At 39.9% G+C, this 21,684-nt stretch overlaps 1 protein-coding gene across 9 annotated transcripts in view; it reads right to left on the reverse strand.

Annotated features, from left to right (window-relative positions):
- Window positions 1-21,684, reverse strand: part of ATG5 (autophagy related 5) — a 138,845-nt gene that overhangs the window by 106,191 nt on the left and 10,970 nt on the right. For all 9 annotated transcript variants that reach the window (XR_012655521.1, XM_075063865.1, XM_075063864.1 and 6 more), the window contains exon 4: window positions 11,111-11,189. Coding sequence is in view for 8 of the 9 variants with exons in the window: in XM_075063865.1 (XP_074919966.1) it covers window positions 11,111-11,189 (79 nt within the window). In the remaining variant the exon portion in view is untranslated. The remainder of the gene's footprint in view (window positions 1-11,110; window positions 11,190-21,684) is intronic.

A 21,684-nucleotide genomic window follows, 5' to 3' on the forward strand; every position in this document is an offset into this window, starting at 1 on the left:
CTTACAAGCAGCAACACTGAGTTACTATTTCTATGAAGTCGTGCCAGAAACACATCAGCTAACGAGTTTCACCCAGTCTGGTTTCATACTCTGTTCCACCTAAATATATCTGTCAATTCTATTTTACATAACACCTGTTAACATGGAAACAGTCCGCCACAGAGACTGAAAAATTATTTACTACAAAATCACACTGATAACATGGTCTAAGGAAAAAACAAAAAACAGTTCATCCACTAAGTCATCCATAAGACAACTAGAGTGAAATGAACAACAGACTGCAAAACCATTTCCCATAAAATTATTGCTTCTGTGAAATTTTATTGAAACCATATTTCTAATACACACAATCTTTAAACTTACCAATGAAGCTAAAGATTTAGTAGAGTTCTCTCAAGATAATACAATCCACATATATATATATATACACACACACACACACACATATATCTCTTTATAGGAAACTATTTTACTCTACTGCTTCAATTACAGCCTAGGGCTGTTGAGGGAGTCAACAAGCATGTGGACAAGGGTGATCCAGTGGACACAGTGTACTTAGATTTTCAGAAAGCCTTTGACAAGGTCCTTCACCAAAGGCTCTTAAGCAAAGTAAGCTGTCATGGGATAAGAGGGAAGGTCCTCTCATGGATCAGTACCTGATTAAAAGATAGGAAATGAAGGATAAGAATAAATGGTCAGTTTTCACAATGAAGAGAGGTAAACAGTGGTGTCCCCCAGGGGCATGTACTGGGACCAGTACGGTTCAACATATTCATAAATAATCTGGAAAAAGGGATAACCAGAGAGATGGCAAAATTTGCAGGTGACACAAAACTATTCAAGATAGGTCAAGTCCAAAGCAGACTGTGAAGAGTTACATAGGGATCTCACAAAACTGGGTGAATGGGCAACAAAATGGCAGATGAAATTCAGTGTTGATAAATGCAAAGTAATGCACATTGGAAAACATAATCTCAACTATACATATAAAATGATGGTGTCTAAATTAACCGTTACCACTCAAGAAAGAGATCTTGGAGTAATAGTGGATACAGTAACTCCTCACTTAATGTCGTCCCAGTTAATAGCGTGATGTCGCTGATCAGTTAGAGAACATGCTCATTTAAAGTTGTGCAATGCTCCCTTACAATGTTGTTTGGCAGCTGCCTGCTTTGTCCACTGCGTGCAGAAAGAGCAGCCCATTGGAGCTAGCTGGTGAGGGCTTGGAATCAGGGTGAACTGGCAGCCCCCCTATCAATACCCCTAAGTTCCCTGTGTGGCAGCCGCCTAGCAGGCTATCAATTGATGGGCAGTTCAGCTGTCCCTTCCCCCACTGTCGTGTGCTGCTCTTGCCCTCTGCCTTGGAGCTGCTCCCAGGAGCCTCCTGCTTGCTGTGCAGAGGGGGGAGAAAGAAGGAGGCTAAAGTTAGGGTCCCCCCCTCCCTCTGTACCCCATCTCCACAGAGCAGGGGACACACACAACAGAGCTCAGAATGGAGGGAGCATGCTGACAGTAGCTGCTGTCTCAACTTGCTGATTTACTTAAAAAGGCAGTATTCTTAGAGTGAGGGCAGCAAACTTAAAGGGGCAATGCGAGTCTCTCACACACAGGCAGTGTGTGTGTGTTTCTCTCTCTCTCTCTCACACATACACACATACACACACACACAATGTGCGTCTCTGTCTCTTTCTGCCATGCTGTGTCTTCTCCAACCATTTGTGCTGCCCTGTAGAGTGTGAGGCTATATTAACAATGTGTTAACCCTTGAAGGCTTAGCCTAGTGCTAGTTCATCATTTAGTAGTAAGGCATTCCCTGGGAAATATCCCTCCCTCTTCCACCCTGAGGCCACCACCTCAACCAAGCTTCACAATCATCATTGCTGTGTACAGCATTAAATTGTTTAAAACTTATACTGTGGGGAGAGAGAGAGAGAGAGAGAGACTTTTGTCTGGTGAAAACTATTTTCTTGGAACCTAATTCCCTCCCCCCACTTTACATTGATTCTTATGGGGAAACTGGATTCACTTAAACATTGTTTTACTTAAAGTAGCATTTTTCAGGAACATAACTACAATGTTAAGCAAGGAGTTACTGCAGTTCTCTGAAAACATCCACACAATGTCAAAAAACTAACAGAATGTTGGGAATTATCAGGAAAGGGATAGATAATGAGACAGAAAATATAATATCACCTCTATATAAATCTATGTACTCCCACATCGTGAATACTGCATGCAGGTCTCATCACCTCATCTCAAAAAAATATGCATTGGAATTGGAAAAGATATAGCAAAGGGCAACAAAAATTATTAGGAGAATGGAACAGCTTTCGTATAAGTAGAGATTAGTAGGACTGTTACTTTTCATCTTGGAAAAGTGACAATTAATGGGGGATATGATAAAGGTCTATAAAATCATGACTGGTGTGGATAAAGTAAATAAGGAAGTGTTATTTACTCCTCAAAACACAAGAACTAGGAGGTCACCAAATGAAATTAATAGGAAGCAGGTTTAAAACAAACAAAAGGAAGTATTTCTTCACACAACGCACAGTCAACCTGTGGAACTCTGCTTGAGGATGTTGTGAAGACCAAGACTATAACAGGGTTCAAAAAAGAACTAGATAAGTTCATGGAAGACAGGTTCATCAAAGGCTATTACCCAGGAAGGGCAGGGACGGTGTTCCTTGCCTCTGTTTGCCAGAAGCTGGGAATGGGCGACAGAAGATGGATTACTCGATGATTTCCTGTTCTGTTCATTCCCTCTGAAGCTGCTTGCATTGGCCACTGTCAGAAGACTGGATACTGGACTAGATGGACCACTGGTCTAACTCAGTATGGCTATTCTTATGTAGGGCTCTGATACTGCAAACATTTAAGCATATGCTTTAAACATGTACATAACTGTTCGTAAGTACAGGGCCTAGGTATGAAATTTGCATTTACACAAAAGAGGAGCTTTTGAGTCTGAGCCCCTTGAAGCACAGTGTTTTGAGATCTGCATAGACAGTAATGATTATACATAGTATTAAAACTGTTCTAGCTCTCAAATTAAGTAACTGACCATTATGTGTATTCATTTAAATGCATCTTAGTAACTGATCAAAATTACTTTCTTTCATTTACCTTCCAAGACCCAAGTTCAGGGTTCTGCACTTTCCCTGCAACAGCAGAAGGAAACGTGGAGAGCAATTCTGAATTCCCATCTTGGAAAGTGAAGGAGGAACTGCGGTTAAAGTTGCAGCTAAATATATTTATAGCTTTTTAAAAACAAACAAACAAACCTTAATGCTGTAACAAAGCTTTGCACTCCTGCAGCACCTTCCAAAGATCTCAAAAATTTTTCCAGGTAGTGTACATAGTCCTCAATAAGGAATGTCATTTTCATTACATTTGAAAAGTGCGTGTTTTAAACAAACATTTAAAATAAGGTATGCTCCCTACGTAGGAAGTTATTTTTCCACCCTGCATAAATAAGTGCACATTTTCTGGACAAATGTACATGTTGAGCAAAGTAATCAGTTGATCAAAACCCAAAATAATAGAATCATAGAAATGTAGGGCTGGAAGAGACTTCAAGAGGTCATCAAGTCCAGCCCCTGAGCTGACGCAGGACCAACTGAATCTAAACCATCCCAATGCGTGTTTGTCCAACCTGTTCTTAAAAAACCTCCCATGATGGGAAATTCCAAAACCATGCTTGAAAGCCAATTTCAGGGCTTAGCTACACTTATAGTTAGAAAGCTTTTCCTAATATTTAATCAAGATCCCCCTTGTTGCAGAATAAGCCCATTACTTCTTGTCCTACCTGCAATGGACATGGAGAACAATTGATTACCCTCCTCCTTATAATAGCTCTTAACACATCTACAGACTTCTCAGATCCTCACTCAGCCTTCTTTTCTCAAGACTAAACATGCCCTTTTTTTAAACCTTTCTTCACATGACAGGTTTTCTAAGGCTTTTATCATTTTTATTTCTCATCTCTGGACTCTCCAGTTTGTCTGCTCTTTCCTAAAGTATGTGTCCAGAATTAGACATAATGCTACTCCAGCTGAGGCCCCGCCAATGCTGAGCAGAGTGGAACAACTACCTCCTGTGTCTTACATATGACACTTCTGTTAATATACCCCAAAATGATATTAGCCTTTTTTGCAACTTCAACACATTATTGGCTCATATTCAATTTGTGAGCTACTATAACCCTCCAACCCTTTTCAGCAATAATCCTACCTGGCTAACTATTTCCATTTTGTAGTTGTGCATTTGATTTTTTTCTTCCTAAGTCTAGTACTTTGTATTTGTCTTTAGTGAATGCCATCTTGTTGATTTCAGGCCCATTCTCCAATTCTAATTTCAGGCCAATTCTCCAAGGTTATCTGAATTCTAATCCTGTTCTCCACAGTACTTGAAATCTCTCCAAGCTCCATGTCATCCACATACCCTCCACTCCATTATCCAAATAATTAATGAAAACATCGATTAGTACCAGACCCAGGAATAACCCTAACTGAACCCCACTAGACATGCCTTCCCAGTTGGACAGTGAACCACTGATAACTACTCTGAGCACAGTCTTTCAACTAGTTGTGAATCCACCTTATAGTAATTTCATCTAGAACACATTTCCTTAGTTTGCATATGAGTCGGTGACAAAAGCCTTACTAAAAATCAAGCTATATCATGTCTAGTTTCCCCCACCAGGTGAGTAGCCCTGCCGAAGAAGGAAATTAGGTTGGTTTGTTCTTGATAAATTCATGTTGGCTACACCCTACAACTCCATTACCCTCTAGGTGATCACAAAATGTCCATTCAATAATTTCTTCCAGTATTTTTCTAGGTATTAAAATTAGGCTGACAGATCTATAATTCTCTGGCTCCCCCTTTTAAAGGTAAGAACTATGTTTTCCCTTTTCCAGTCCTCTGGGACCTCACCCATCCTCCATGAGTTCTCAAAGCTAACTGCTAACAAGTCCAAGATTGTTCAGCTAATTCCTTGAGTACTGTAGGACGAATTTCATCAGGCCTTACCAACATGAATATATGTAACTTATCTGAATATTCTTTAACCTGTTCTTTCCCTACTGGGGCTTGCATTCTTTCCTCCTCATTATACTAATTGTGTTGACTATCTGGTCACCATTAAGCTTTTTAGTGAAGAGTGAAGCAAAACAGGCATTATACACCTTAGTCTCAAGCAATTAGCTCTTGTTCCTCACTAAATGAGGACCTACACTTTCCTTCATTTTTCTCTTTCACCTAATGTATTTATAGAAACTCTTACTGGCTTTCATGCCTTTGCTAGGCGTAAATAATTTTGTGTGTTAGTCTTTCTGCTTTTGTCCCTAGATGCTTGTGCTGTTCTTTCATACTCCTTAGCAACTCATCCACATTACCATTATTTGTAGGATTCCTTTTTGATTTTTTGGTCACTAAAAAGTTCCTAATGGAGCCATACTGGCCTCTTACGATTATTTCTAACTTTCCTCTGCACAGGGATAGTTTACAGTTGCGTTTTTAATATAGTCTCCTTGAGAAACTGCCAGCTCTTCTAAACTCCTGTATCACTTTAGATTTTGTTCTCATAGGACTTACCTACCAGTTCTCTGACTTGGTTAGTCTGCTTTTTTGAAGTCCATTGTCCTTATTCTGCTGCTCTCACTCCCTCCTTTCTCAGAAATCATGAAATCTATCATTTCATGATCACTTTCACCTTCAAATTTGTAACCTATTCTTCCCTGTTGGTCAGAATCAAATCTAAAATGGTCATCCATCTGGTTACTTCGGCACTTTCAGAAACAAGAAGTTGTCACCAATATATTTTAAGAACTTATTGGAAATACTGTATTTTGCCACATTACTTCTCCAACAGATGTCTGTGTAGTTAAAGCCCCCAATTCCTATCTGGTCTTGTGTTTTGGATACTTCTGTTGTTTCTTCTAGAAATGCCTAATCCAATCCACCTCCTCTTCCTTATTTGGTGGTCTATAGTAGACCCTTACCATGATGTCGCCCTGATTTTTTTTTTCTTTTTATCTTTACCCAGAGACTTTCAGCTGGTCTGCCTCTCCTCTCCTTCTGGACCTCAGAACAAATGTATACATTCTTGATGTATAGTGCAACATTTCCTCCCATTTTCCCCTTCCGACTGTCTTTCCTGAACAAGCTACACCCCTCTATACCAGTATTCCAGTCATGAGACTTATCCCGCCAAGTCTTTGTGATGACAATTAAGTCATAATTTATTTTATATACTAATAATTCCAGTTCATTCCCCATATTCCCTGCATTTGTGTACAGACATCTAAGATGTTGAGCAGATTCCACCATTGATTTCCCTTTTGTTGTTCCTATGACCCTCTCCCTCAACCTTCCCTTTCACCTACATTATCCCTCCCAATCATGTTATCTGTTATTCCACTCTCTCAATGAAGAATTATTTAAATAACACATTCAAATCAAATTATGTAGGTTCCAAGCCTGCATGCCCCATAATGTACGGCATGTGTAAGAGCTCACAAAACTGGTAGCCGATTGCTTGTGTTAGGCATGAATGAAAACAGCAAAAGCTGGCAAGTCCCTCTCTCTTATTCTATCTGTGATAGCGGGTTATGACGTCAAGAGGCCAAAAATGTACCTGAAGACACCATTTAGATTCTTAGAATGTTTGTACTCATCATGTGGTTAATACAGGAAATGGGCCAGTAAAAGCTACTTTTCTTAGAATGTGCAATGATTACATCGCACAATCTAAGAAATTGAACAGGGTCTACAGTATCATGTGGACATTTTCAAGAAGGCTTTGTCAATGCCACCTATCTTTCAGGTATTTCCAAAAGGAGCTCAAGAGTTCTGGTGGCTTTTCTGGAACATGTCTATCCTCAAAAACTCATTTTAAAAATGTTGATGCTTACAGGTGCACACTGTAAGGAACTCAATTAGAGGGCACACTTCCCAAAAGAATCAGAATAGGCATTCCTGGACACTTCCATATTTTTTTAAAAGGAAATTTCTGTAGAAAGAAGTGCATAGCATGAATCTTATTTTATCTTATTCAAATATCTGATTGTCTTGTTTCCTCTAGGAATCATAATCCATATGGCCTCAACTCATCTACATTCTTTTATCTTGTATAACTTACACCTTTTCTTAAATATTTGTATTTTCAATTATTATTTTCCAACAAGTTATGTTTAATAAAGATTTATAATTAAAAGGAAATATAAACTGAAACAACTGTTAGTGTAACGTTAAGGCAGAGGATTCTACCTTAGTAAAAATCATAAATGAATCAAACTGTACCATAAAATCTCTACGGATAGAAAGGAGGAGTGCAGAGATAAAGTTTCTTGACACCTTAAATGACTGCTTCTTGGAGCAGCTGGTCCTGGAACCCACAAGAGAAGAGGTAATTCTTGATTTAGTTCTAAGTGGAGCACAGATCTAGTCCAAGAGGTGAATATAACTGGATCACTTGGTAACAGTGACCATAATATAAATTAAATTTAATATCACTGTGGCAGGAAAAACACCTCAGCGGCACAATACTGTAGCATTTAATTTCAGAAAGCGGAACTACACAAAAATGAGGCGGTTAGTTAACCAGAAATTAAAGGGTACAGTGACAAATGTGAAATCTCTGTAAGCTGCGTGTACACTTTTCAGACACCATAACAGAGAGTTAATTTAAATGTATATTCCAAATTAAAAAACATAGTAAGAGAACCCAAAAAGAGCCACCATGCTAAACAACAAAGTAAAAGAAGCAGTGAGAGGCAAAAAGGTACCTCTTTAAAAGTGAAAGTTAAATCCTAGCGAGGAAAATAGAAAGGAGCATGAACACCGGCAAATGAAATGTAAATATACAATTATGAAGGCCAAAGAATTTGAGGAACAGTTAGATAGGACTCGAAAAGTAATAGCAAATTTTATTTATTTATTTATTTATTTTTAAAGTACATCAGAAGCACGAAGTCTGTTAAACAACCAGTGGGGCCACTGGACAATGGAAGTGTTAAAGGTAGGGTAACCAGATGTCCCATTTTTAAAGGGACAGTTTCATTTGTTGGGACTTTTTCTTATATAGGCACCTATTACCCTATTACCCCCGGTCCCATTTTTTCACAATTGCTATCTGGCCTCTCCACTAAAGGAGCACTCAAGGATGAATGCCCATTGCAGAGAAACCAAATGAATTCTTTGCATCGGTCTTCACGGCTGAGGATGTGAGGGAGATTCCCAAACCTGAGCCATTCTTTTTAGGTGACAGATCTGAGGAACTGTCCCAGATTGAGGTATCATTAGAGGTGGTTTTGGAACAAACTAATAAATTAAACAGTAATAAGTCACCAGGACCACATGGTATTCACCCAAGAGTTCTGAAGGAACTCAAATGTGAAATTGTAGAACTACTAACTGTTATCTGTAACCTATCATTTAAAACAGCTTCTGTACCAGATAGCTAACGTGGCGTCAATTTTTAAAACGGGCTCTGGAGGTGATCCCAGCAATTACAGGCCTGTAAGCCTGACTTCAGTACCAGACAAACTGTTGAAACTATAATAAAGAACAATATTGTCAGACATATAAATGAACATAATTTGTTGAGGAAGAGTCAACATGATTTTAGTAAGGGGAAATCATGTCTCATCAATCTACTTGAATTTTTTTTGAGGAAGGTAGACAAGCATGTGTACCAAGGGGATCCAGTGGATACAGTGTACTTAGATTTTCAGAAAGCCTTTGACAAGGTCCCTCACCAAAGGCTCTTATGTAAAGTAAGCTGCCATGGGATAAGAGGGAAGGTGCTCGCACGGATTGGTAACTGGTTAAAAGATAGTAAAAAAAAAGGATAGGTATAAATGGCCAGTTTTCAGAATGGAGAGAGGTAAATAGCGGTGTCCCCCAAAGGTCTGTTCTGGGACCAGTCCTACTCAACATATTTATAAATGACCTGGAAAAAGGGATAAACAGTGAGGTGGCAATATTTGCAGATGACACAACATTACTAAAGATAGTCAAGACCCAGGCAGACAGCGAAGAGCTACAAAAGAATTTCTCAAAACTAGGTGACTGGCCAACAAAATGGCAGATAAAATTTAATGTTGATAAATGCAAAATAATGCACATTGGAAAACATAATCCCAACTATATACATAAAATGATGGGGTCTAAATTAGCTGTTACCATTCAAGAAAGAGATCTTGAGTCATTGTGGATAGTTCTCTGAAAACATCACTCAATGTGAAACGGCAGTCAAAAAAGCGAACAGAATGCTTGGAATAATTAAGAAAGGGATAGATAATAGGACAGAAAATATGTTACCGCTACATAAATCTGTGATACGCCTTGAATACTGTGTGCAGATGTGGTCACCCTATCTCAAAAAAGATATAGTGGAATTGGAAAAGGTTCAGAAAAGGGCAACAAAAATGATTAGGGGGTATGGAACGACTTCCATATGAGGAGAGATTAATAAGATTTTTTGGCTAAGGGGAGATATGATTGAGGTCTATAAAAGCATGACTGGTGTAGAGAAAGTAAATAAGGAAGTGTTGTTTACTGCTTCTCATAACACAAAAACTAGAGGTCATCAAATGAAATTAACAGGAAGCAGGTTTAAAAGAAATAAAAGGAAGTATTTCTTCAAACAACGCACAGTCAACCTGTGGAACTCCTTGCCAGAGGATGTTGTGAAGGCCAAGACCATAACAAGGTTTAAAAAAGGACTAGATAAATTCATAGAGGATAGGGCCATCAATGACTATTAGCCAGGATGGGCAGGAATAGTGTTCCTAGCCTCTGTTTGCCAGAAGTTGGGAATGAGCAACAGGCGATGGATCACTTGATGATGACCTGTTCTGTTCATTCCCTCTGAGGCACCTGGCTCTGGCCACTGTCGGAAGACAGGATACTAGGTTAGATGAACCTTTGGTCTGACCCAGTAGGGCCATTCTTATGTTCCTATTTTTCAGACAAAATAAGTGCACACGATTCCAGAAGTGATGATATTTAAAATCTTCCCAGCAGACTTACACACAGCTACAGTTCTCCAAAATGCATGTCACAGCTACCAATGATTCATCTGGAGTGTTCCTGTTAGCAAGACTTCCAAAACTTTTTTAAAACTATGTTGTTCGAATGTCTCTCAGCTCAGTTAGTGAGGGCATTCAGAACAACCTAAGTAAATACTTTCTAATTTTGCTTTCCATTTCACAAACACAAAACACATAAAATCAGTCAGTCAACAAGCCAGTTTTTCCTAGCAACAAAATATTTTGTTCACCATGTTAACTCTTTTGCATCTCTACAATAGAAAAAAAATAGTTTTGTTTTTATTTTAAAATTATGAAAATTGCTAATATGGCATGGAAGATTCTTTTGTGATTTTGACTTCAATTCATATTTCAAAGTACTGTGTGTAACATAATTCAGGTTCAGTGCTAATTCAGTGCAACTACTCTCCTGAGCAAAGATCAGTAACACTACTAAATTATATTTGACAGTTTTATGATGTGTAATCAGTGCACTGTTTTGCCCCAGTGACTAAACTGTTGCAAGGCTACCAAACTCATTTCACTTAGTCCTTGAAGGGGACCCAGACCGAGGGTGCTTTCTATATACCAAACAATAATCTGATTTTTCAAAGATTTGTATAAGTCTATGCCCCTCCAAATATTTCCAAAGGAACAAACACTCTAACTCTGACTTTCCTTCTCAGGTTACAGTGAATCAAAAGAAAATTGTAGAGTTCTTGCCTTCTCCTCTACACAACTGCACCAGCATTCATTTGAACAATTTATTCTGAAGAAAACAGTTCATTTTTTAGATTAAAACAAAGATTCATTTTCCAAGACAGGTCATTTAAACACATATGCATACTACTTAGACAGAAAAAGGCAGCTATGGATTTCCAGAAAGTTCTGAAAAGTTGTACTGGAGCACAAACTTTCCCCTTCCAAAAAAAAAAAAAAAAAAAAAAAAAAAAAAGATATACTTGAGAAATAGGGGTAAGTATAATTATGAAACCTCCTTCTGGTTTCAAAGTTTCATGCAGTTCTTACTAAGCTGATTTATTTTTAACTAGAGAAAGAATGTATTTGGATTGTACCTTGAAATGCACTGTGATGTTCCAAGGAAGGGCTGTATTTGATGCATGAAGGTCAAATAGCAATCCAATCGGAAAATGCCTAAAAAAGAATAATAAAAAAAAGAGTATATTAAATGCACACGAGTTTTACATTTAGCATTACATATAACAGTAAACATACTTCCAGTTCCCATCTTCAAAAATTGCCAGTTATTCCCCCACCTTTTTAGTCAGTGTTAAGCACACTCAAAGCCCTGTACAAGGAGAGATGACTGACTTGGTTTAGTCACTGGCAGGGTCAGGACTAGAACTCAACAGTTTCTAACTCCAGGTTTTATACTCAGTCTTACAGAATATCATATTAACTCTGGACATGACTCTCTACCCCACCTCCTGGCTTACAGTCTAAGGGAATGGTTGTAAACAGGCAACAGAACTAAAGGCATGTTGACGGGTGAGTTGAGCGAGGCAAGGGCAGGTAGGATTTGTTCCATTTTTTAACCTCATTACTATAAAACTAGTCAGAATAAAATAGAAGGAAAAAGTATAGGGAAACTGGGATTTAAGGTTTACTAGCAATATCATTAAAACTAATAAGTTACAAGAACACAAACTGCACCCTTTAAGTGTTCACTTTCTACCTTGAAGTAAAAAATGTAGATAAAATTTATCATCATAAAAGCTGGCCTTTTTCAATAAACTACAGGCCTGGTCAAGAAAAATATTGTATTTTAAATCTTTCCCAAATATTTACTTCATAAAACTTTTCTACAAATCTTTTTGTACAGAAACCTAAAAATGACTTATCTTGTTAAATGTGTCTCTTGATGAAATATGACAAGTGCTTTAGTACTCAGTAGATATTTCTCTTGGATTTGGCATATCATATTCAATTCTCTTATGCCTTCAAATACCTTAGAAATTAGTATTTTTGGAAACATGACAAAGTAAAACTGTTCTCTTAGGCCCTGATCCTGCAAATATTTATGCAAGTGCTTAACTTCAGACATTGAGTAGTCCCTCTGAATTCAATGGGATTGTTCATACTGCATACAGTCAAACGTGTGTTTAAGATTTTCCAGGATGCAGGCCTTAAAGAGGAAGGATTGAAGGAGAAGACAACATCATTTCTAGATATACCAGAACATTTTCATAGCAGCTGAAAATATATATAAACAGCCTAATGCTTCAGCACCATCTGCTGGCTAGTTAGCCCAAAAGCTAAGACAAGTTTAGAGATACAAGATGTGTTAGATAAGCCATTAAACACATTGAATCTATTCCCCCCATGTTAAGTATCTTCACAGCTTCTTGTCAAACGGTCTTAAATGGACTACCTTGATTATCACTACAAACGTTTTTTTTCTCCTGCTGGCAACAGTTCATCTTAATTAATTAGCCTCTTAGAGTTGGTTGGGCAACTCCCACCTTTTCATGTTCTCTGTATGTATATATACCTCCTCACTATATGTTCCATTCTATGCATCCAGTGAAGTGGGCTGTAGCCCATGAAAGCTTATGCTCAAACAAATTTGTTAGTCTCTAAGGTGCCACAAGTACTCCTATCTGTTATTGGTTCAACTTCAGTTGGCAAGAGAAACTTTTGAGCTTACGCAGAACTCTTCTTCGAGTCTGGGATCTGGGACCAACACAGCTTTAACAACACTGCATTCAAGACAAGTCTAGTAAGTTAAAAATTCAGATAGAAGTGTGGGTTTTTTTCAGTTGATATTCTTTTGGAGTTTAGCTAATTTAAAATTTTCTAACATTAGTGAGAAACAACAAGAGAGCAGCTCCATGACTCCTTTTTGCTGGTAGAAAATGAGAACAAAGGATGGATACAGAACAGCACTTTTAGAAAATATGGATCCATTATTATTAATGCACATGTGTTTTACTGCTAAGGGTTCTTAACTAGTAGAAGTTCTGTTATGTACAGTCATGGCACATGACTCCAACAACAGAGATCTGCAAAGGTAATTCATGGAAGAATACTCTGACTGGCAGGCTAAATAAAATAAGTGCAGATTTCCTTTAAGAACTACACTACTACACAGGGAACATATTGCATGACACCTGGCCCTTAAAGAGCCATTTTTAATTTACTGTACAAATACAGATGACAACTAATATATAAAATAAACTTCTTGGCATACCTCTGCTACCTTTTCCCTTTGGTCTCCTTACTTCAGAGAGTATGAAATAAGTTCACATGCTTAAGAGAAATAAGTGTTCTGCAACAACTGTTTCCAGCGCATGTCCTTTGCTGGATCCTTTTATGAGGAAGTATTCATGTCACTTTGTTCCCACCACAATACTTCTGAGGCTAGTTCTGCAGACAGAAGCCCCACCAGAGAAATCACTTGCTAAACAGAAACATTAAAATTAAAATGCTATGACTAGAGTATTACAATCTTCAGAGTTACAAACAAGATTGCTTCTTCCTCTCAAATTCTGAAGCAGGACTAGTGTACATGCACTAGCATTTAACCCCAAGCCATCACAGACTTGAAATAATATGACAAGACTGCATTCCAGTCATTTTCAGGACTTCTAACCTGAAATATATTTTAAGAACCAGGAACACCTATGGTACTGAGCACCACCTGCACGGAGACCTTTTATAGTTCTTCCAAATAAAAGATGTTTCTAAGCCAAGGTAGACAGAGTGGGCAGGGACACACCAACAGACGGGGAGGGGGAAAACAGGATTTGTTTGTCAGCAGAGTATGAGGACAGTCACATTCTCCATCCCATTCACACAGAACCAAACTTCTAGGGAAGTGCTGTGACACATGAGCACTGTTTCTAAAGTATGCTACAAACAAAAAATGTTAGGGGCCTGCAAAAACAGATCATTGCCCCTATAGAGCTCAGGGGAGAAATGAAAAAAAAAAAAAACAGAAATAAAAAATTCAAAATTTTTCAAAGTAAGCAAGTACTAAAGAAATGGGCAGAAAGTCAGACAACATGACTGTGCAAACTACTTAAGGGAGGTTTCCTGTTCAAAATATACAGTCTGATTGCCAGAGTCAGACTGAACTGGATTTTGAGCCCAGGGCAGACAGGTCTTGTGGGGAAAAATAAAAAAGGAAAGGAAAAAGATTCCAAGAGGCCACAGTTCTCTTCATAAGCTGAAGCAATTCTTAGTTTTGGCAAGGCTTTAATCCAGGGATCGGCAACCTTTGGCATGTGGCAGCCAGCATATCCTTCCCGCAGCCCCCATTGGCCTGGAGTGGCGAACTCCGGACAATGGGAGACGCAACTGGCTAAACCTGTGGATGCAGCAGGTAAACAAACCAGCTGCATGTCAAATGTTGCCGATCCCTGCTTTGATCTATAAATGCATAGCAGTGACTTGACTTCCAGCCCTGGCCATTAGTTGTTGCTGTAATATTACAAAGCAGGTGCTTGTAAAGTGTAAGTATGCAGCTGCAGAACTCTATTTAAGTTCATTAATATTTTCAGAAAGACATAAGGCAACTACAGGAAATTAACTGCCATCAACTTTACACATTTTTGTGTGTGGAAGCTTTGAAAAAGCATTGGGGAAGGTGAAATGTGTCAGCCAGAACAAGTAGGAGCACTGTTACTTTCATGCTAGAACCACCTTTCTGTGGTGTAAAATAAGACATGTGTAGCACATAAGCAACTGTCACATCAAGGACAGAAAAGAATTCCCATGACACAGAATTTGTGGTGAAAGTGAACGCTGAGAAAATGCCAGGTATTTGAAGTCTATTAATTGCAATATTTTCTCCTCCATCAGTGGAAGTTTTGGGTGTACCAGAAATGAAGGATCAGGTCCTACAGCATGAAAATGTAGTAAAAGAAATTAGCTGTGGCCATCAGTTTAGGACTAAGACAGATGTGGAAACAACTCAAAGTACGCAAGACGGATACAGAGATAGAGAGTAGAAAGCAGACATCTCTATTTTTGTTATGTTTCCATTTCTCATTGTGTGTTAATAAAATAGAATACGAAAATCCTGCTTTAATCAATAATACTTTACAGATCACCACTTTACGAGATTCTGGGGTTCACATTTATTAGCAATATATTTACATTCCACCTAATGTGCAGAATATTGTACTAAAACCCTTGCAATGGCTTTTTAAGTAGCAGTTTCACTGTAGTTTCATTTATATTTACTTTTAACTCATCAGCATGCCATTATAAAGAGACAATCAGCTTTTTTTTAAAAAAAAATTGTAAAAATTTTTAGTCGATTAACAGTTAAGATTTCTATAAATGCCCCCACCCTCAGTTTGTTTTCTTTTCACTTCAATACGCTAGATTTCAGGTAGACTGTGAACATTTAATTAAAATATATCTTTTCTGAGGACTTTTAACACTGCTTGGTCAGTGAACTAGTGTATTAAGTCCTCTCAAAGCAAGAGAGGAGAAAAAATAAATTTAAAAACAATTACCAAACTTACCCAATCCCTCCTAGTGATTTTAATTGATACCCATTCTATTTGCATAATGTCCTAATGTTGCCAGACTATATCAACCTGCATTTGTTACACACTGTTTAGCATTAACATTATATACTCTGACGACAGCTCCTGATTGTGCAAAAAAGGCTTACTATTTTTAATTTGTACAACACAGCTCACAATACTTTGCCCATTTGAGTTCCCCCAACTCCATTATACTGCCACTGTTCCCTTAGCCTGCCACCTTCAAAAAGCTAATGCCAGTGTAACCAGCTTCATCTCACCATTGTTTCTCCGCCATAAGGGCTTTCTCCTGCATGATACTAGAAGAATCTATATTGATTCTTTTCTGTTCATGTCGTCTATGAAGCTGTTGAAAGGGTTAATGAACAAATGTGGTCCATATACCAAAACTCAGATTTGTTAACTTTTTGGGCACGCTACAAAGTCCATTTTTCACCCCCCTCAGGCTTCTGAAAAGGGTAGAAGGTTAGAGGCGATTAGTTTTAGGACCAAAAGGGAGGGTTAGTGGGTTACAGATTGTTGTAATAAGCTATAAATCAAATAGCTATAGTCAGTCGATAATTTGTAGTATCTAGCAGAAAAATTAATTTAAATTTAAATGCTTATAACAATCCGTAATCCACTAATCCTCATTTTTTGTCCTATGTGTTAACAGGCCACTCTACTATAAACCATCCCTTAAAAGAGGGACCGGCAACCTTTGGCACACAGGCCGCCAGGGTAAGCACCTTGGCAGGCCAGGCCGGTTTGCTTACCTGCCGCAGCGCAGGTTCGGCCAATCGCGGCTCTCACTGGCCGCAGTTCGCCGTTCCAGGCCAATGGGGGCTGCAGGAAGTGGCACAGGCCAAGAGATGTGCTGGCTGCCGCTTCCCGCAGCCCAAATTGGCCTGGAGTGGGGAACCGCGGCCAGTGGGAGCCGCGATCGGCCAAACCTACAGACACGGCAGGTAAGCAAACCGGCCTGGCCCGCCAGGGTGCTTACCCTGGCAGGCTGTGCGCCAAAGGTTGCTAATCCCTGCCTTAAAGTATGAGCTAACTACTTATGCTAAACAATCTGTTCCATTTTGCACTTTGCTGTGACGCTGGGAATACCTTTCCCAGATATCTCTGTGGCTTCAAAGCTTCTCTCTATCTCATCAACAGAAGTTGGTCCAATAACTCACCCACCTTGTCTCTCTGAAAATTACCCAACATCTTAAATAATCTGGTGAGAATGCCTCATAATTTTAGGTTCCCTGGTCTTCCAGTAAGCACAAGGGGTACCCATAGGCCATTCTGTAGTACTGTTGCAAAGGAAGGCCACAAACTTCTCCATGTAATAGCTCTCGTGTTCGCCATTCTCTATCTCCCATGGGAAGCCAGAGTTCCATAATGCTTGGGAGCACCTTCCTGTAGGTCTCCCTGTAGGACTGATAAATGAAATTGTTTTTAATTGTTCACTTTATTAATGTAAGTTCTGTTCACCATTCACTACACTTGCCTGCATTGTAACTTCTGTTCACTGTTTGATTTTGTATTTCATATGACCTGGCATTGTGCCTCTCTCATACAACTTTGTATTAGAAAATTGGTAGAAAACTTTGTATCAAATGTTATAGCCCCTAAGGATAGTATAGTTAAAGTGAAAGAAACATGTGCCTTTTTGCTAGAAGTAGAATAAGATCTCCCCCCCCACACTCTGTAATCAATTGCCCCATTGACTGAATGAGGTGTGAATGAGTGAGGCTTGGAAGACACCCACCTCCAGACAGCTACAACAGTTAAAGAGGGAATGGAAGCCAGAGCAAAGGACAATACAACTTGTCAAGTGGGCCCAATAAAGAAAAGCAGACATATTGACGACCTCAGGGATTAGAAGCAAGCACCTTCTTTAGAAAACGCCCTCTTTGAGCAGCATTGGGACAACACCCAGAAAAAAAAGCAGCACAAAGCACAGACCAACGGACACAGACCCAGATTTTGAATCTGGTCTGGATTTGCATAAGAGGGAAGCTGCTATAAATACAAGGTGTCTTGCAGAAGGACCCTGGGTCTCGTCTTGTCACCATCGGAGCATCGATCCGGATCGGCAGAAGCCCGGCTCCACCCCTCCCCCATCTAACTCACCTGGCCAGTGCAGTTAAGGGGAGCAACTAGTTGGTAACAACAGCAAGACGGAGTGTGTTTGTGTCTGTGTGTGTGTGTGTGTGTGAATGCATGACTGTAATGTATCATATGCATATGATGAGTATTAATTAATACCTGTATTACTAATAAATGTGGCGTTTTGCCTTAATCTCCCTGAAAAGATCCCGTATAGTACTTTGAGTACAACATCCCCCCAAAAAATGGGCAAAGACTCTATGCCTTTTAGATTAAACAAGAATAGAATGTGTCATTTTACATCATAAAAAAAAGTTAGTTAAATCAACTCCTTGGGGCAGGACCTATATATTCTCTGTTCTGTACAGTACTCACCACATTGCTGGTGCTCATCAAATGTTAAAAAGGTCCCTCAGATGGCCCAACACTTCACTTACATAGGAAAGTTTGCAACAATGAAAATAAGGACCAAGTCCTGCAAACACCTAGGCACATGCTTAACTTTATTACTGCGAGCAGCCCCATTGATTTCAATGGGACTACTCCCGGTAGTAAAGGTAAGTACATGCTTAAATGTTTGCAGAAACATACCATTAACAGCCTTGATCATTATTAAGCGACCCCATTTTTACTTGGCTGTTCTCTTTACTCTTCTAAAGATATTTCTTCTGAGTGCCTCGCGCTTCTTCACGAGTGCCTTGTGCTCCTAGAAATCAGTCTAATTCTAATTCAAAAATCCTTGGAGCTGTTCTCTACTCCATACCTGTCTCCGTCTGTCCAAACCAAAACAAGCCCAGCTCTCGGACATCTCCACCTGGATGTCTAGCTGCCAGCTCCACCTAAACATAGCTGAAACAGAGCTCCTAAACTCCTTTTTGATAACTATGTACAATGCCACTATTCTGCCTGTCACTCAGGCCTGTAACCTGAACATCATCTTCAACTTGGACCTTTCTGAAGGACCTCACATACAGGCTATATTTAAAATAATAATAATAATAATAATAATTGGAGATATACCTATCTCCTAGAACTAGAAGGGACCTCAAAAGGTCATTGAGTCCAGCCCCCTGCCTTCACTAGCAGAACCAAGTACTGATTTTTGCCCCAGATCCCTAAGTGGCCCCCTCAAGGATTGAACTCACAACCCTGGGTTTAGCAGGCCAATGCTCAAACCATTGAGCTATCCCTCCCCCACAACTTGCAGATTCTTGCTACATAACATCTCTAAGATAATACCTTTTCTATCCAACCACACAGCTAAAACTTTCATCCAGGCTTTCATCATCTCGTGTCTTGATTACTGCTAAATCCTTCTGTTTGCTCTTAAAAAATGCAGTCTTGCCCATTTCATATCCATTGAGAATGCTGCAACAAAGATAGTTCTCCTAGCCCATCACAGACAATCTCAATCCTCACTTTGAATCCACCCGCTGGCTCCCTCTTCTGTATTGCATCAAACATAAGCTGCTTACTTCCATTTTCAAGGTCCTCCACTGTGAGGCCCATATCAACTTTTTCTTGCTAATGAGATATCGATGCTCGCCTCCAATCAGCCAAAGATATTGGCCTCTACTGCCCACTTGTTAAATTTTCAAACACTTTTGTGATTTCTCCCAGACTGCCCCACAGGCTTGGGAAGAGGTCCCAGTAAATGTCCACAAAGCAACTTTATCATTCACTTTCATCTCTTTCCTCAAAACTCTCCTTCGCTGCGATGCCTATAAAAACTTGACAACTGTTAGGCTACTGGTATACAGAGAACACTACCTACCATGCTAACCAATACTTTCTCTCTGTTTCCTTGTATTCCCTCCCATCAGTCTGTATCCATTGTTTCATCTCATACTTATATTGTAAGATTCTTGGGGCAGGAATTGTCTTTTTGTTATGTGTTTGTACAGTGGGGTCCTGGTACATGATTAGGGCTCCTCGGTACTATGATGATACAAATAATAAGAAAAAAGAAGGGGATAGTCTAACAGAGGAGAATCAAAATACAACTTAGTTTTTAGTTAAAGCCATCCTTTTTTTAAACCAATAAAATATATTAAGAGTCCAGTTTCCCTTTTTCCTGCATTACAACATAATGACAGATTACAGAGGTCATAATATTTCACCTATCCCTATATAAGATTGTGGAGCAAGCACTATGTCTTACTATTTTATTGTGGGCTCTACAATTCAAAGTAATCATCACCATTGTTCAATTCTAAGAGAAACTTCCACTGTGTCAACTCTAGCCGGATGTACAAATTTCTTGCATATACACTGAAACCTCACTATAACACGACCTTTGGGATCCAAAAAATTACATCGCGCTAAATGTGGGGTAGCGGTATAGTGGGGTTTCAAACCAGTCAGGTTTTAAGTGGTCCCCAAAGCGGTGTATTGAGGTGCACCGCCTAGTGCCCCTGGTGCCTAGTGCCCGGCAGGGAAGAGGAGCCGCGGCTCTCCGCCTGCTAGGGACAGAGAACTCTGGCTGCGGGCGACGGTGCTCTCTGTCCCTGGCAGTTGCAGAGCTGCGGCTTCTCTCCCACTTCAAGAGGAGCCGCGGCTCCCTGCCTGCCGGGGACAGAGAACTCCTGGCTGCAGGTGCCAGTGCTCTCTGTCCCCCGCAGGCGCGGGGCCGCAGCTTCTCTCCCGCTTCAAGAGGAACCGCGATCCCATGTCTGCGGGGGACAGAGAACACCGGTGCTCGCAACACCGGTGTTCTCTGTCCCCGGCAGGTGCGGGGCCGCGGCTCCTCTTGAAGTGGGAGTGAAGCCGCGGCCCTGCAGCTGCTGGGAACCGAGAGCTCCTGCGCCCGCAGCCCCAGAGTTCTCTGTCCCCAGCAGGTGGGGAGCCGCGACTCCTCTTGAAGCAGGAGAGAAGCCGCGGCCCCGCACCTGCCGGGGACAGAGAGCACCATAGCCCACAGGCCCGGAGTTCTCTGTCCCCGGCAGGCGGGGAGCAGCAGCTCCTCTTGAAGCGGGAGAGAAGCTGCGGCCCCCACCTGCGGGGGACAGAGAGCACTGGCGCCCACAGTCCCGGAGTTCTCTGTCCCCAGCAGATGCAGGGCTGCAGCTTCTCTGCCCTGCCATGGTGTTGGAGACCATTGGTACAGTACGTACCTGTATTATACTGTACCTTAAAGGGGAGCCAACCTGTGATCACATTATATCCAATTTCGCGCTATGGTTGGGCACTTTATGGCGGGGTTTGACTGTATTCCAGTTTCCTTGTTTTTGTATTGCTAAGAATTAGGGCCATCAAGCGATTAAAAAAATTAATTGCAATTAATTGCGCCATTAAATAATAATAGAATAACATTTATTTAAATATTTTTGGATGTTTTATACATTTTTCAAATATATTGATTTCTACTACAACACAGAATACAGTGTACAGTGCTCACTCTATATTTATTTTTGATTAAAAGATTTGCACTGTAAAAAAACAAAAAAGAGTATTTTTCAATTCACCCTAATTCAAGAACTGTAGTGCAATCTCTTTGTCATGAAAGTTGAATTTATAAATGTAGAATTATTTACAAAAAAATAACTGCACTCAGAACTAAAACAATGTAAAACTGTAAAGCCTATAAGTCCACTCGGTCCTGCCTCTTGTTCAGCTGACCACTCAGACAAACAAGTTTGTTTTCATTTGCAGGAGATAATGCTGCCCGCTTCTTGTTTACAGTGTCACTTGAAAGTGAGAACAGGCATTCACATGGCACTGTTGTAGCTGGTATTGCAAGATATTTACATGCCAGAAGTGCTGAAAGTTCATATGTCCCTTCATGTTTCAATCAACATTCCAGAGGACATGCATCTATGCTGATGAAGGGTTCTCCTTGATAACGATCCAAAACAGTGCGGAACGACGCATGTTCATTTTCATCATCTGAGTCAGATTCTATCAGCAGAAGGTTGATTTTCTTTTTTGATGGTTCAGTTTCTGCATCGAAGTGTTGCTTTTTTGAAACTTCTGAAATCATGTTCCATACCTCGTCCCTCTCAGATTTTGGAAGGCTCTTCAGATTCTTAAATCTTGGGTCGAGTGCTGTA

The sequence above is a fragment of the Chelonoidis abingdonii genome, chromosome 3 (assembly GCF_003597395.2).
Source record: "Chelonoidis abingdonii isolate Lonesome George chromosome 3, CheloAbing_2.0, whole genome shotgun sequence".
Lineage (NCBI taxonomy): Eukaryota > Metazoa > Chordata > Testudines > Testudinidae > Chelonoidis > Chelonoidis abingdonii.